At 48.3% G+C, this 15,515-nt stretch overlaps 1 protein-coding gene across 1 annotated transcript in view; it reads right to left on the bottom strand.

Moving 5' to 3' along the window:
- Positions 1-15,515, bottom strand: part of LOC138164833 (metalloprotease TIKI2-like) — a 236,001-nt gene that overhangs the window by 80,064 nt on the left and 140,422 nt on the right. The window contains exon 3 of the mRNA XM_069092758.1: positions 709-855. Coding sequence (XP_068948859.1) covers positions 709-855 — 147 coding nt within the window. The remainder of the gene's footprint in view (positions 1-708; positions 856-15,515) is intronic.

Below are 15,515 nucleotides of genomic sequence, written 5' to 3'. Positions count from 1 at the left end.
TATGGCTGACAGCATCTTGGAGTCCATGGTGTGACCCATGGGTGGCAATCCACCTCCCTCCATGCCAGCTGTTATGGGTGAGACCCATACAGGATTTTAGGTGGAAATCCAAGGGGAACTCAGGGCCACTAGCCCTGACCACTATCTTGGTCCTCCTGGCATGCTACAAAGAATGCTAGAGGGAGGGTGAGATGATCCAAATTTGAACCGTGAGCTTCAACATTTACTGTCTGTGCCACTGTCAGCAAGTTTTTCTCTTTGCCCACCTCTCCTTCTCTCTCTCCCCCTCCCTCCATTTCTTCCTCTGTAAAATGAGGACTGGACTAGATGGACTTATATTCTTGGAGAGCTGTCAGAGCACTGAGAGATTAAGTGGTTTGTGGGTGGGGGGGGTACATAGCCACTTTGTGTCAGAGATGGAACTTGGAGCCAGGTTTCTCTAGCCAGATAGTATTGAAGGTCCCTCATAGCTCTAATGTATCCTAAGCTTCTCTTCTGCTGTAAAGCCAGATTCTTTCTCTGAGCCTCACTTTCTTCATCTGTAAAATGGGATGAGGATCCTCTAACATCATCCCTCACACTGGGCAGAGAAGAAAAGGCTTTGTAGACCCTGAAGGGATCAGCATCTGGGATGATCCCCTCTAGGCTCTCCTTCTCCCTCCCCCCTCCCCCAAGTAGTCCTTCCCCTCCCAGGCCACCAGGCTTTACTTGGGATGTGTCATGGTTGAAGATGACAGCATTGAGGTCTCCACAATTGTAGTGCTTGATGAGGTCTTCTGTGGTGTAGGGGGCTTGCAGGCTTCCCGCCCTGAGGCTCTCGTGCTGGAGCAGGGTCTGATTCAGCGCAAACAGCACCTGGGAACCCAAAGAGCCAACAGTCAGTTTCTTGGGCAGCTGAACCAGAGAGAGCCCTGTGCACCATAGGTCCCTCCTGAAAGGCCTCCCCACCTCCCCTCTCTCCATTGCTGAATCACACAGGGTGAGAAAAATCCACCCAAAGGAAGCCTAAGCAGACTTCAGGGGCCCCAGGGCATGTAGCAGCAAAAGCCCTAGCCTGGGCTTCTGGACTCAGAGTTCTATCACTAAGGACTGAGCTTGAAATCTGACCTCCCTGGGCCTCAGCAGTAGTGCTTATCTGTAAGCCTTCTACCTTGGTGGGCTTCCTGAGCATCTCACAGGAGCATGGCTGCCAACATGCTTGTGAGCTATGATAGATTCTACCAGGGTGAGTGGGAGGGAGCCATTGTCATTGACATACAAACATCTATGTACACAGGGTAGGTTGGGGATGATCTCAGACCTATTCAAGAAATATTGGTTAAATGATCAAGAAGGACAAATGAAACATCAAATGAAGGCACAATTGAATCAACCAACTGACCAATAGGCGGCTGTGTGCATAGGCAGAGAGGTGGCAGAACCAGAGCAAAGAAGGCAGGAGACCTTCCTGATTGGCCCATCTCATGCCTTGTATCTAATTTGTATAGATTTTTAATATAGTCCCATCCGTGCCTGTTATCTCACCCCATTAGAATGTAAATGCCCAGAGGGAAGGGGCTGATTTGCTTTTCTCTGTACACCCAGCACCAGGGCAGTGTTTGGCAAATAGTTAGTGCTTATTAAGTACTTGTTGGTTAACTGTTTGATTGAATGGATGAATGGAGGGCAGACAGATGCATGCATGGATGGATGAATGAATGGATGAACAGAAAATGTAGAAATAAAGGGATGTGGATGGAAAATGAACTCATGGATGAATAAATGGATAGCCAGATCATGAGTGAATGAAAAGAAAATGCAGAGATGGAGAGATGTGGATGGAAAATGAACAGATGAATGAATAAATGGATAGACAGATCATAATTGAGTGAGTTAATGAATGAATGAACAGACATGTGGACATGTGCACGGATGAGTGAATGGCTGGATGGAACATGTACAAGTAAGTGGATAGACAAAAGCCTGGATGGAGAGATGGATGAATGAACAAATGTGTGAATGAACAAGCAGATGGAGGGAGGGAGGATTGTAATTCTGGAGCTCCCCTTCATCATCCTGGTCCGCTCTGTCGCAGCAGGGAGGGCCAGCCGAAGGAGAGGATTCAGCTCCCCGGAGAGCCCTGCCCTGCCCTGCCCTGCCATGTGGGCAGAGCCGTCTCTGGCATGTTCCAAGCATTCCTGCTCTGACTGCCGGGGCGCTAAAAGCTTAGCCACAGCCAGCCAGGCGCTGCCTGTTGACGGCAGCTTCACAGTCACAGATGGAAAACAGCAGGAGAAAAGAGGAAGGAGGGGGCCATCCGGCTGATGGAAATGTTGCCATGGAAACCGACTCTCACAAACATGGCTCATGCCGGGGGTGAAAGCATCCATTTAATAGACTCACTAGTATTGCTCAGCCCTCCCACTACTTGGGATCAGAAGATTTAGAGTGGAAAGAGGCTTAGTGATCAACTCATCCCAGCCCCTCATCTTACAGATGGGTAAATGAGGCCCCAAGAGGACTGAGGATGGCCCCAGGGCATGCTGGAAGTTGTTGACAGAGCAAGGATTTGAACCTGGGTCCTTGGACTCCCAATCCCTGGCTTCTGTTGCTGCGTGATTTATTACAAGCCTTCATGCTCCTCTGGGGGCCGTCTCATGGAACATCAATGGGTACCACTTCACCCCACTCAATGGCCAAAGTAGCCCAAGGTTAGGTCACTAGTCCCAAAGTTAATTCATTCAACAAACATCTACTAATCACTTACTTCTTTGCTGACCCTGTGGTAGTGATAGCCACATTGCATAGTCCCTGCCCTCAAGAGGTGTATCCTCCACTGGGGGAAGCAGGAGGAGGTCATGAGATGGGCCTAGAGAAGGAAGAGTGTGACTGAGGGAAGGAGAGTCTCCTGAGGAATGCAGGAGAGAATGTGGGAAAGAAGAGCTCCCTGGGGGCGGGGTAGAAATCAAGGGCACTTTATGGGAGTGGAGGAGAGACAGGAGGAAGACCTCCACAGACATTTTTAAAATCCTAGTCTTTGTTTCTGCTTCACCTCTGTCTCTGACTGTGTTCCTCCCTCCTCCCATCCCTGCGGATCCATGCTTGAAAACAAAGAATATATTTTTTAAAGGAGGTGAGGGAAGCTTACAACCCAGACAGCACCTCACCTTGGTCTCACAGGGTCCAAGGCACCACAGAACACTGGGTCTGCCTTCCACTGACAACACATCTATCACCCACCACTTATAAAGCCAATTCTCTGAACCTGCCACCATCCTTCCCCATCCTCTAGAGGCATGGACACCAGAAGCTAAGAACAGAAAACAGGGAGGGCTCTTAGAACAGAGAAGTCAGAACCTAGAGGGACCTAGGTACTGAAAACATGGAAAGTCGGAGCTGGGAGAACCCTTAACCCTAATTCCCCTAGTTTTGCTGAGGTAGAAAGAAACACAAGGGGGTAAGGGATATGCTCTAGGAGACAAAGGAAGGGGCAGAATTGGGTCCAGATGCCAGGCTTTCTTGCCTCCAAAACTGAAGTTTTGTCTCCTTCACCACGGTCTCTTCCATATTTAGTTGACTTAGAATTCATTCATTCATTCATTCATTCATTCATTCATATCTTGAGCCCTGGGGCTGGCAGAGATACTCAACACCCCAAAACTGGTAGGCTCCGCCTGTTTAGAATAACAAACCTTCTTGGGCTGTGGCCTCCACAGCTAACTCTAGGATAATGTTTATGTTAAGGATTTGACATGAACTAACAAATAAGGAAGAAAAAACCCCAGACTGCTCTGGTTTTCCCATTCTCGTTTCCATGCTCAGGCCTGGATGAGTTGAACATGGGGCCAGCCTCCAAACCTTTGCTGCCAGAAAAGGGGCCAGACCTGCTAAAGTTAATCAGACTGGGGGGTAGGGGATTCCAAAGGGGGGTGAGTGAGAGGAGTTTAACCTGAGGAGCAGAAGACTTGGGAAGGACAGAGGACGGGGGATGCTTAGGCTTCTGAAAGACTGTCAGCAGCCGAATGATGGCTGGCTTGGCAGAAAGGCACACTGAGGCTTGATGTCAAGGAAAAACATCCTACCGGTGATAGCTGTCACAGAGTGGGCTGTCTGGGGAGGTGGTGAGTTCCCCCTCACTGGAGGTATTTAAGCAGGACTGAACAGTCACTTGCCAGGAAGGTTATCAAGGGGATTCCTGTCCCAGAAATGGGTGTGACCAGTTGGCCTCAGATCCCATAGATCCCTAGATCTATGACACTGTGCTCAAGGATATTGCCATTCCCAATTCCCTTTGTAATCCTGGCTCCTTTTTTCTGAGCACTTTCAGGTTGATGAGGACCCTAGTTGGTGCTGCAGTGCAGAGACCTCTGGGTCTGCAGTCAGAAAGATCTGAGTTCAAATTTGGAACTTAATCCTCTTGGCCTCAGCTTCCTCATCTGTAAAATACTCTAGAGAAGGAAATGGTAAACCACTCTAGTATCTTTGCCAAGAAAATCCCAAAAAGTGTCACCCAGAACCAGGCATGACTGGTTAATTCACTAACATTAAACTCAGAGCAGCTCAGTGAAATGGGAAGGGAGATGAATACTGCCTTCCCCATTTCACAGATGATGAAATTGAAGGCCAGAATTATGGAATAATGATGGCTCCCATTTCTTTGGTGTTTGACAGAACGCTCTCCTCCAAATGGTCTTTTGAGCTCTCCGGTTAAACATGACAAGTCCCATTTAACAGAAGAAGAAACTGAGAATCATTCAGGGGACAGGACTTGCCTAGGGCTATGCAGTTAGAGTCTTAGAGGGCTTCCACAGCTGTGTGAGTCTATCAGCCCTTCACACATATCCACACCAGACCCAGGCTCAGCTGAGTCCAAGTGAGGAGGAGAGCTGGGCAGCAAGATACCAGAATGCAAAATCATAGGGCATCCTGTCTCCGTGATTCATTAGCTGTGTGAATGCATGACTCACCAAACCTCTCAGGCCTCAGTTTCCTTATCTGTAAGGTGAGGGGGGTAGACTAGATAACTCTGAAGGTTCCTTATTTGGCTTAAAAAGGCTAGTATTCAAGGGCCATGGTGAGTGAGGCGCAGAGGCAGAAACCAAATCCAAGTCCTGACTCCAACTGCCATTAGATCACAGGGCTCCCATCAGATCCAGGCCTCTGCGATCTGTCCCAGGGGTGGGGGAACCTGTGACCCCCACGTCACATGTGGCCCTCTCAGTCCTCATGTACGGCCCTTTGATTGAATCCAAACTTTCTAGGATTTGTTCTGTGAAGTTTGTATTCAATCAAAGGGCTGCGCTTGAGGACTGAAAGGGCCACATGTGGTCTCAAGGCCAAAGGTTCTCCACCCCTGGATTATCCTTTCATCAGGGCAGACTGGAGTAGGAACTTGGATTGGGTATGAGTAGAGAGTCACAGTCACAGAAATGAATCTGTAGCAGCATCCATTAAATTTGCCTGAGGATAGCCCTACCTGGTGTCTGGGCTGGGGATAGCCTTCAGGCAGGGCAAGAAAAAAGAGATGAATTTAGAAACAAAGGTCCAGGGTTCAAATCTTAGTCCTGACACTTTTAACCATGATAATCCTGGGTAACTGAATTAGATGTACTCTCAGCACCCTCCTTCCATCTCTAATTCTGTGACCAGCCCCCTTGGCATCATGATCTGACTGTTACATCTGTGACCTGGGGCTTCTCCCTAGCCTCCCCAAGCCTCAATTTTTCCCATTATCAAATATGAGTATTGAAATATGTGATAATATTTAAGGTCATCTCTGGTTCTCACTTTCTATGTTCTCAAATCTCTTCTATACTTTTAACATCCTTTATTTTAAGGCCCCTCCCAGCACTGACTTTCCATATTCTAAGGCTCCTCCCAACTCTGACATTTCCTGTTCTCAGGCCTTTCCCAGCACTTTCATTCTCTGTTCTATGACTGTCCCCTCCTTGACATTCCCTGTTCTATGTTTTAAGGTACTTTCCAGCTCTGACACTGTCTGTTCCAACGTTGCTGGAAGCTTGGACTTTGTCTGTTCTCAGGTCCCTCCTGTAACAAATGAGAACTCTGCCCAGCACTTCTGCTTCTGGGAGCAGCTAGCTCAGGTCTCTCCTCAAATCCCCCCCCTGCCACACATCCCCACACATACAACCCAAGCACCCTGGAAAAAAGCTCTAAGAAAAGCCCTGAATGTCAAGATGAAACCTAAGGCCCACATGCCAGCCCTGATGACAAAGGAGGCAAACATGGGCTGTATATTATTGGAAGCTGGGCTTCCATGCATGAAGTGTAAAGATGACAAGGTCCTCAATGAGCCCTCTTATGTGAGCATCGGCCTGGCCAGGCTGGGGGTTTCCAGGTCCCTCAGCCCTCAGAGAATGTGGAGAAGTGAATTGTAGAATAAGCTCATTGAGTGGAAAAAGGGGGCCCTCTCTCGCTCCCACCAGCAGAGCCTGGGGCACCAGGAGAGACTCACTCCTCTCCACCGAGGGACACTCACTTCCAAACACTCTGAATCATCCAGAGGAGGAGGGAGAAGTCTTCCCATCTCTTCCCTTCTTCAGCTACCCCCAAGCCCCATTTAAGATGCAAATCATCACCTTAGCCCTGCCCAGTCTCATTGTATGGTTGTGGGAAAAGTACTTGGTGGGATTGTTGAGGGTCTTTGGGTGCCCATTCGACAGAAGAGAAGACTAAGGCCAGGGTGTTGAAGAGATTGTCCTTAATACAAGTATTAAGCCAGATTTCAATCCAGACCACGCAGGTCCACTTTCTCCTACACCATGTTCCCTCTTCGTTCAGGTTCTGAAGTCCTTTGCACTCCTGACATTTTCCGAGCCCTGGCTTCCGAGGAGCTGTCAGTCAGACTCATGGATGCAGCCACCAGCTCGTCCTACACACCTGACTGCGTCCTGAGGGCTTCACCTTCCCCGAACAGGCAGACAGTGACATGCTGAGACACACGTCACAGCTGGTGGGGCCACAGCCCAGTACTGCCCAGTGATTTGAAATAACAAGCGACATTCCGGAGAGTTTCAAGTTTGCCCAATGCCTCCCTTTCCTTGTAACCCTGGCGCTTCCCCAGGAGGCTGCAACAACAGGTAGCGTTACCTCATGTCTGGTTTCTCCAGAGTGCTTCCTCCCCTGCCCAGAGAAGCGGGGCAGGAAGCTGAGGTTTTCAGAAAGCCGTTAGACAGTTGACTTTGGGTCCCCCAGGGAACAGTAGCTGACTGGAGACAGCGTTAAGATGACAGCTTGGAGACCTCCCTGCCAGAATCTGGGGAAAGGGACAGTGGCTCCATCCATCATAATTCACCATGAAGACAGTGGCCAGATGGCCCTTCCAGAGAGTGTCCAGGGCTGAGGAAGATAAAAATTACACAGGTTGGGGCTCGTCTCAGCTGACCCAGTGGGTTGTCTGTTCTGTGTGGGAAAAGTGAAGAGGGGCACTTTGAGAAATGCTTTGGACTTCTGGGACCAGGTGTCTTTCTAGAACTTCAGGGTCTAGATGCAGCTGGGCTCTCCAGCAGAAACTCTGCTGTCAGAGCTAAAAAGGGACCTCTGAGATTTAGTCCAATGTCTTGATTTTACAGATGAGGAAACTGAGATCTGGGGAATGACTTGCCCAAAGTCACAGAGTGCCTTAGTGGCAGACACAGTAATAGAATTCATGGCTCCTTTCTCCTTGTTTCTGAAGTCCTCTTCCTCTCCCTCCCCTCCAGCCATTGGCCTGGGTTCAAATACTGCTTCTGATACTTCCTGACCTAGGGAAAGTCAGGGGCTCCTCCCTGGGTCAACTAAATGGCCAGAAACCCTGAGGGTCTTCATCTCTCTGCTCTATTTTTCTTTTATTTTTTTAAAGGTCATTCTTTGCCTTATTTCTTATTCAGCCCTTAATCACTGAATGGGTGCTGCCTCAGTCAAACTGAGACCCATTAGAGGCCTTAGCTTGAAAAGCCCAAAGACTCTCACTGCTTCCTGGGGGCCTCTCTAGTTGTCCTGATCTATACTGTGCCACTGGGCCCAGATGGCTCTGGAGGTAAAAGTGAGGCTGGTGACTTTTCACAGCCCTGCCTCACTTAAATCCAATTCATTTGTATGTCAAGGCATCACCTCCCTGATGAAAGGGTTCTCTTCGAGACAAGCAGCAAATGGCCTCCAAAGTCCTTTGTGGCTCTCAATATGACTAAATGACTTTTGGCTTTTGGTTGACCAGAGAGGCCAGGTGTCCAGGAGGCAGCCAGCCAGTTGGGGTGCAGAAGGACCCATTCTTTCCCCTGACCATGCTGGATGGGGGCACCAGTGGCCCATGAATGACCCTCTTTCCCAGCTGAAGCCCCAGGCCCGGAATTCTGCAGAGCTGCCATGCGTGGCTCAGGAAGTCCCCTTTGGCCTCTAGGCGGCAGACAGAGTGATGGTGTTTATGGGGGTTTCTACAATGTAAACAATCTTTTTTAAAGGGCTCTGGGATTTTGCCAGATGCCTCAAGTCCTCTGGAGCATTTCAGCAGCTGAAGCAGCAGCAGTAGATAGAGGTTGAGAGCACTTACTCTCTATACATAAAGGAGCTGGGTTTGAATTCAAATCCTGCCAGCAACTAGTTAGGTGGGCTACAGAAAGAAGGGGTGGAGCAAGGCAATTATCTAGGATCCTTCCCATCTCTGATTCACTGAGAAGCTGACCAGAGGCTCCAGGCTGGACAAATAGAGAGACAGCGGTAAGGCTCAGCATCCGTGGTCAATCACCAGTCCCAGTAAGGGGGGGAGGCATCCATGTCACCCTGGTCCAAAGATGCTTCCTGGCATCAGGAGCCTTCCCAGAGACCCTTAACTCCACAGCGAAGAAGATGTAGCATCACCATAATAATAGTTACTGGCAAATAACTGCCAATTGGCAATTATGGCAGAGTGGGCAGCTGGAGCCTACAGTGGACAGGCAAATCGCTTCACCTCTCAGTGACTGCCTCTCTGAGACCGGACAGTGCTGATCTGCACTGGCTAAGGGAGCTTGCTGCCCTGTACCAATGCCATTGCCAACCTGGGTCATATGAATGAATAGCAACAGGAAATTTTTATTAGGTTTGAGCTAATAAAGGACCTTAAGGTTTGCAGTGAGGCAGCTAGGTGGCACCATAGTTCACAGAATGCCCCGATGAGAGGCAGAAGGACCTGAGTTCAAATCCAGCCTCAGACACTTATTGGCTGTGTGACCCTGGGCTAGTCACTTTACCCAGTTTTCCTCAGTTTCTTCATTTTTTAAATGGGCTGGAGAAGGAAATGGCAAAACCACTCCAGTATTTTTGTCAAGAAAATCCCATGGAGGTCCATGGGGTCGACACAACTGAATGACAACCGTAAAGATTTGTCAAGAACTTTACGAGCATCATCCCCACTACGGCCCTGGAAGGTAGGTGCTTTTATTAGTACCATTTCACGGAGGAAGAAACTTTGGCTGAAGAGGGTTGTGTAGCTGGGTGTAGGTGTCTGGACTAGGACCAGAACTGGGATCTCATAAAGGCTGGGAAGGCCAAAGGGGTCTTCGAGGTTAACCCTCCCCACCCCCTTCCCATTATTAATAAAAAGGCCTAGAGAGGAGAGGTGATTTGTCTGAAGTTACCCAGGGTGATTGACACCTGTCCTCAAGTGCCTGAAGGGCAGTCACCAAGGAAGGGATTATTTGCCTTGTTCTGAAGGGGGTGGGGCAGCAGAGAACAATGCTCGGCAGGAATCTCCCTTAAGCTCCTAATTCTGACTGCTCCTCACAGAGGCGGGCGGTAGTGGAGGTTCTCCGAGGGCCAATGACGCGGCAGGATGATGTCTTGATTCCTGCATAAATTAGATTTCAATGGGGCAGAGCTGCCAAGAGTGAGGGGAGCAGAACCAAGGCAACAATGACACAGCTACAGACACATCATATCTGTGACGTCTGACTTCGATAGGCTGGGCTCCTCTCAGCAGCGCAAGGCTGCAAGACAGCTCCAAGGGACTCGGGATGGACAGCTCTATCCCCATCCAGAGAAAGAACTACAGAGTCTGAAAACGCAGATTGAAGCAAACTATTTGCTTGCCTTTCCTTTTTGTTTTGTTTTGTTCCTTATTTCTCCTTAATTCCACTGGTTGGTTATAATTCTTTACAACTTGACTAACGTTTAATGTGAAGGTATTTGTAGAACCTGTATCTGATTGCATGGCACCATGGGGGAGAGGGGGAGAAAATTTGGAACTCAAGGGATTGTGGAACTGAATGTTTAAACTAAAAGTAATCAAATACATTTTTAAAAATCGTCAGCCAAACTCTTCCTGAGTCATGGAAGTCCAGTGGCAGGAAAAAAGTCAGGAGGGCTAGAGATGGCCTGGGATGCAGTGGATGACCTGGGCATCTTCGATGTCTGACCAAGCTCTAAGGGCTCCACAGTTCCCGCTTCATCCACCTTCATGGCCCTTTTGGAATCCACCCATTCCAACAGGTAAAGTCTTCACATACTTGGGATAGGCACCCCGCCCCCCCCCAACTCACCAATGGGATTGTTGGTTACTCTTAACCTGCTTTCGTCTTTCTTCTAACATGGTTATACCAGAGTGTGGACTCTGCACGTGCTCCAGGTTCTTGGAGCCACAGATGAGAGTTGGGTGAAGGTGGATGAGCCGTCCTGAAAAGGGCTCACCAACCCCCACATCAGAGGTGCTAGTACTCCCTAAACACATTGAGGATATAAAGCCATGAAGAAGAAGCCCTAGCCTCAGGGAAACTTCCATGTTGGGTTATTGCCGGGATTCGAACCCAGGTCTCTTGACTCCAAATCTTGACCCCTCCGAAGCCTTTGACAGTCAGTCACCCTCCTCTTTGATACTCCCATCCTGCTCTCTCCTGGTTTTACTACCTCTCTGATGGTTCCTTGGAAGGATCTTCATCAATGTCATGATCAGTGATTCTGGGTGTCCCACTCACAGGGCACTCCTGGCCCACCTTCTCTTCTCTCCACCTACTGACCTCATCATCTCCCATGGATTCAGTGACCATTCCTACGTAGACGACTTTCCAGCCTCAATCTCTCTGCTATTCTCCAGTCCCACTATTGTTTTTACCAACTACCATTCGGACATCTTACACTGGGTAACCCATAGGCATCTCAAACTCAACATGGCCAAAACAGAACTCATTATCTTTTCTCCCAAACTCTCCCCTCTTACTGTTGAAGGCATCACCATCTCCCCAGTAATCCAGGTTGGAAACCTCCGTGTGCCTCTCAACCTCCCCCCACACACACTTTGTGCTCATACCACATTTCCAATTTATCTCCAAATGTTACTGTTCCTTCCTTCACAACATCTCTGATCCATGGCCCCTTCTCTCCACGCAACAGCCCTCAGACAGCAATAATTATAGTGCAGGCCCTCATCACTTCTTGCCTGGACAATTGCCATGACCACCTAACTGGTCTCCCAGGCTCATTTCTATCTATCTTTCATTAAGATGCTTGTTGATTGATGGCTGGACAAGATTCTGACTAGATTCCATCCTGTCCAGCCCATCCTTGAACAAGAGCCCCTTCCACAACACACCCCACAAGGGCCTCTGCTTGAAGACCTCTAAAGATAGGGAGCTCACTACCTCCAAGGCAGTCCATAACAGTTCTACAATTCTCACTGTTAGGAAGCTTTCCAGAGTATCAAGCCCAAAACAGATTCCTTTCACCTTCCCCTTATTGTTCTTGGTTCTTCCCTTTGGAGCCAAACGGAATAAGTCAACTCTTTCACATAATCAAACATATGTTGTTGTTTAGTCATTTCATCCCTGTCCTACTTTTCATGATCCCACTTAGGGTTTTCTTTAGCAAAGATACTGGACTGGTTTGCCATTTCCTTCTCCAGCTCATTTTATAGGTGAGGAACTGAGACAAACAGGGTTAAATGACTTGCCCAGCATCACACAGCTAGTTAAGTGTCTGAGGACAGACTTGAACTCAGGTCTTCCTCCCTTGTTCTATCCATTGCAACACTCACTGCCCAATTACATATATAAGCACCTGCTATATGCCCTTGCTGGGCATACAAGAGAAGAAGACAATACTCCCTGCCTCAAGGAGTGTTTACATTCTATTTGACCCAAGCTTAGATATATGTTAGAAACCACACACACACACATATGCATACACATTCATATTCATACACATGCATGTGTATGTGTGTGTATACACATACATACCCACAGCAATTTCTAAGGAGAGGGCCCAAGTCTAATACAACATTACCCTCCCCATTGTCTTCTCTAGGCTAAGTTTTCCCAGCCCCTTCATTGGGTGTTTCCATGATCTGGTCTCCAGTTTCTTTTGCCTCCCCTGGAGAAACTCCAAGTGGCCACTGGCAACGTGGCTTCCAAAACTACACCACATTGTCTGTGAAATGGGGACAAATTATGCCAACCCTGATGGATTCTCAAGATTCTTGGGGAGCAAAGAAAGAAGCGAAGAAATGGGAATTGGCCATGAACACCAACATTGACAGGACTGTGAATCCCCAATAATGGTTTTATTTTCTGCTGGGCTGTGGAAGTGAGGCTGCCCACTTGGCTGAGCAACTGGAACCCAAGAGAGAGCTCTTTTGATCTGGCCTCCAGAGGGAGTTAGGCCCATGTGCCTGGGCCTGGAGGGGCTGGTCTTCTGAGTGGTTTCCACTTGCAATGCCAATACCAATGCTGGCTGGTGCAGCATCCCAGGACACCAAAGCATTCTCTCTCTGGTACTTCAAGCAGGGGAAAATCTGAAGGGTAAAAAATGGGCCACAAAACCAGCATTTTCCAAGATCCCATAAAGGAAGGCTTTATACTGGGCAGGATGGATCCAAAATCAGATCTGGGATCACAAGAGGAAGGGAAAGGGAAGAGAATAGCCACGTATTTAATGCCTACTATGTCCCAGGCACTGTGCTGAGTGCTTTACAAATATTATCTCATTGGGTGCTATTATTATCCCCATTTTACAGTTGAAGAAACAGGTATTTACAAGGTAAAGGGGATGGACAGAATTTAAGGATTTTGGAGGACTTCACAAGCTACTAAGCCCAACCTCCTCCCCATGACCCCAGTGCAGGAATCTTGTTTACTTCACCATTGGTAGGAGGTTGTCCAGGTTCTACCTAAACACCTTCAGTGATGGGGAGCTCACCACCTCTGAGACGGCACACTCTACCATTGTATAGATCCAAGTAATTTAGAAGAACCATTGCCCCCCACTCAATGTAACCCTCAAATGAAGGTAAAATCTGTTTTTCTGTAACAGTCTGCCTCTAGAGCAAACAGAACAAATATGCCATATGGCCTTCAGATATGTCAAGATACGTGATTCCTAATCTGCATATATTCAAAGTTTAAAGGACAATTTAAGGTCGTCTCACCATGATGGTCATGTTCTCTGGACCTTCAGCACTTTACTAACACCTATCTTAAAATGCAGTGCCTGGTAAACTGATCACAGTATTAGGTAGATGTGGTATGAGCAGTGCTAAGGACAATGGGGCCATCATCTCCCAGTTCTGGACTTCCTGTCTCTCTTCCTAAGATAGAACTGACCATCTCTATGGCCTGTCCAAGATGAACTGAAGGATCGAGGCAACTTCTCCATTCATTTGCTGGTCATCCTCTACACCAGGAGTATTCTCCATCCACTTGGCTTTCCCTGAGTAGGAGGTCAGTCTATGCCCTTTTGAGGTCTTTAAATGGGCAGCAGCATCTCAGCTATAAGGACCCATAGGCACTTGAGTCATCACCGAAGACATGCATGGCTAGAAAAGGGCCTACTGAGTGTTGTAATCATATCCATGGACTGCCAGAGACCCAGAGAAAGAAGTCCTCTCCTCCATTTGCTGAGGATGGGGATACCAATGTGGAGCCCAGCTATGGGAGGAAAGTACAGAACATAAAAATGTGTGGACAGTTTCCAATCTATCACTCAGTCAGGCAACTTCATTTATTATTAGGTGCCTACTATGTAACAGCTACTGTGCTAAGTACTGTGACAACCAAGGGAGAATCTACATAGATGAAATTCAGAGTCCCCAGAATGGGTAGGCATATCTTGGCTTTGGGGGAGTCTTTTTTCTTCTTTTCTTTGAGAGATAGCTTGGCAGAGTAGGCAGAGTGCTAGACTTGGAAGCAGGAAGGTCCAAGTTCAAGTCCTGCCTTGGATACCTAAGAGCTTTCTAACCCTCAGTCAGTCGCTTAACTTCTCTGTCTCTCTTTCCTCATCTATTAAGTGGGGATTTATGATGATTCCTCCTGGGGTTGTTATGAAGATCATTTGAGAAAATATATGGAAAGTGCTTTGAAAAACCTTAAATAAATATGGTTATTGTTGTAGTTATCACAAGATCAAAGGAGTTAAGGGATTTCTGAGAGCTTCCAGCTTTGGAATCCCTTATTTCTTGTATTTGCAGACATGCCCAGAGAACTTATCCTAAAGGAGTGATTTGTGAGAAAGGTGGGCATTGGAGCCCCTGGGGAAGCTGGGGGGGCACCCGACTCTTTGGCCAGAACATCCATTGAGCTTTGAGGGTTGGAAGCCGAGTCCTCCTGGGGCCTTGATTTCCCTGCCTATAACATGAAGGGGTTGGCCAAGATGGTTTCCCTCTTGTCTCCATGTAGCTCTCTCTACATAGTTACTTCCATGTTGCCTTCCCGGTGTGAGTGTGAGCTCAGTGGGAGCAGAGGCCATGCGTTTCTGCCTTTGCTGCTAACCAGAGCGCTTTACGCAGCACCTGGCACCTCGTAGAAGCTTATAAAGGTTTGTGACTTAATTTGCAGGTTCTCAGTTCTGAGCAACTTAATTGAACAAGAATTTAGAAGAGAAGCAGCAAGGAAAGGGAAGGGCCTTCCCAGCACAGGCATTCCCTGTTCTAAGGTCCTTCCCAGCCATTCTGCTCCCTGTCCTAAGGTTCCTAGTCACTACAGACCCTATGAGCATCTGTCCAGGCCCTTCGATGGCGGGGCTCCTTCTCCTTGGGTCCTGGGCTACCCTCTCTCAATTCTGGAGACACTTCTGACGGAAGGCAGGTGGGAGGGAGCATGGGATCCCAGCAGACCCCCATCCCGGTCAATACCCCTTGGCCTTTGAAGGGGATCAGGTTCTCCCACAAACATAATTGAACTCAAATAGAAGAGAGAAAAGGCTTTTGTTCTCTCCTTTACAGCATCAAAAATATGTAACAAATTAGCCGTTTATGAGGTAAGAGAAGCTGAAGGGGGGCTGGGGGAGAGAGCCTGAGCACCCCCTCCACCAGCCACAATTGGGCCTCTGACAGCCGTGTTTGTAGTTCATATCAGGTTTTCAAGAGAGCCTCAAGGGACAGCTGGGAGCAGCCTGGAGCCGGCCCTGCCTAAAAACCAGGGCAGAGTGAACAGAATGAAGTGGGAATTCGCACATGTTTTCTTCCCTGCTCAGGCCTCCAGCAAAACCACCAGCCCAAGGTCAGGATCGGGGAGAGTCTGCAAAAAGTATCTGGGGGTCTCAGTGGGCTGCCAGATCAAGTGAGATCTGGTAGCAAA

The sequence above is a fragment of the Petaurus breviceps genome, unplaced genomic scaffold (assembly GCF_028583685.1).
Source record: "Petaurus breviceps papuanus isolate PSGF00001 unplaced genomic scaffold, PetGlider_PUasm1.0 207, whole genome shotgun sequence".
Taxonomy (NCBI): domain Eukaryota; kingdom Metazoa; phylum Chordata; class Mammalia; order Diprotodontia; family Petauridae; genus Petaurus; species Petaurus breviceps.
The sequence above is the reverse complement of the archived record's forward strand: the minus strand, read 5'-3'. Positions and strand labels throughout refer to the sequence as shown.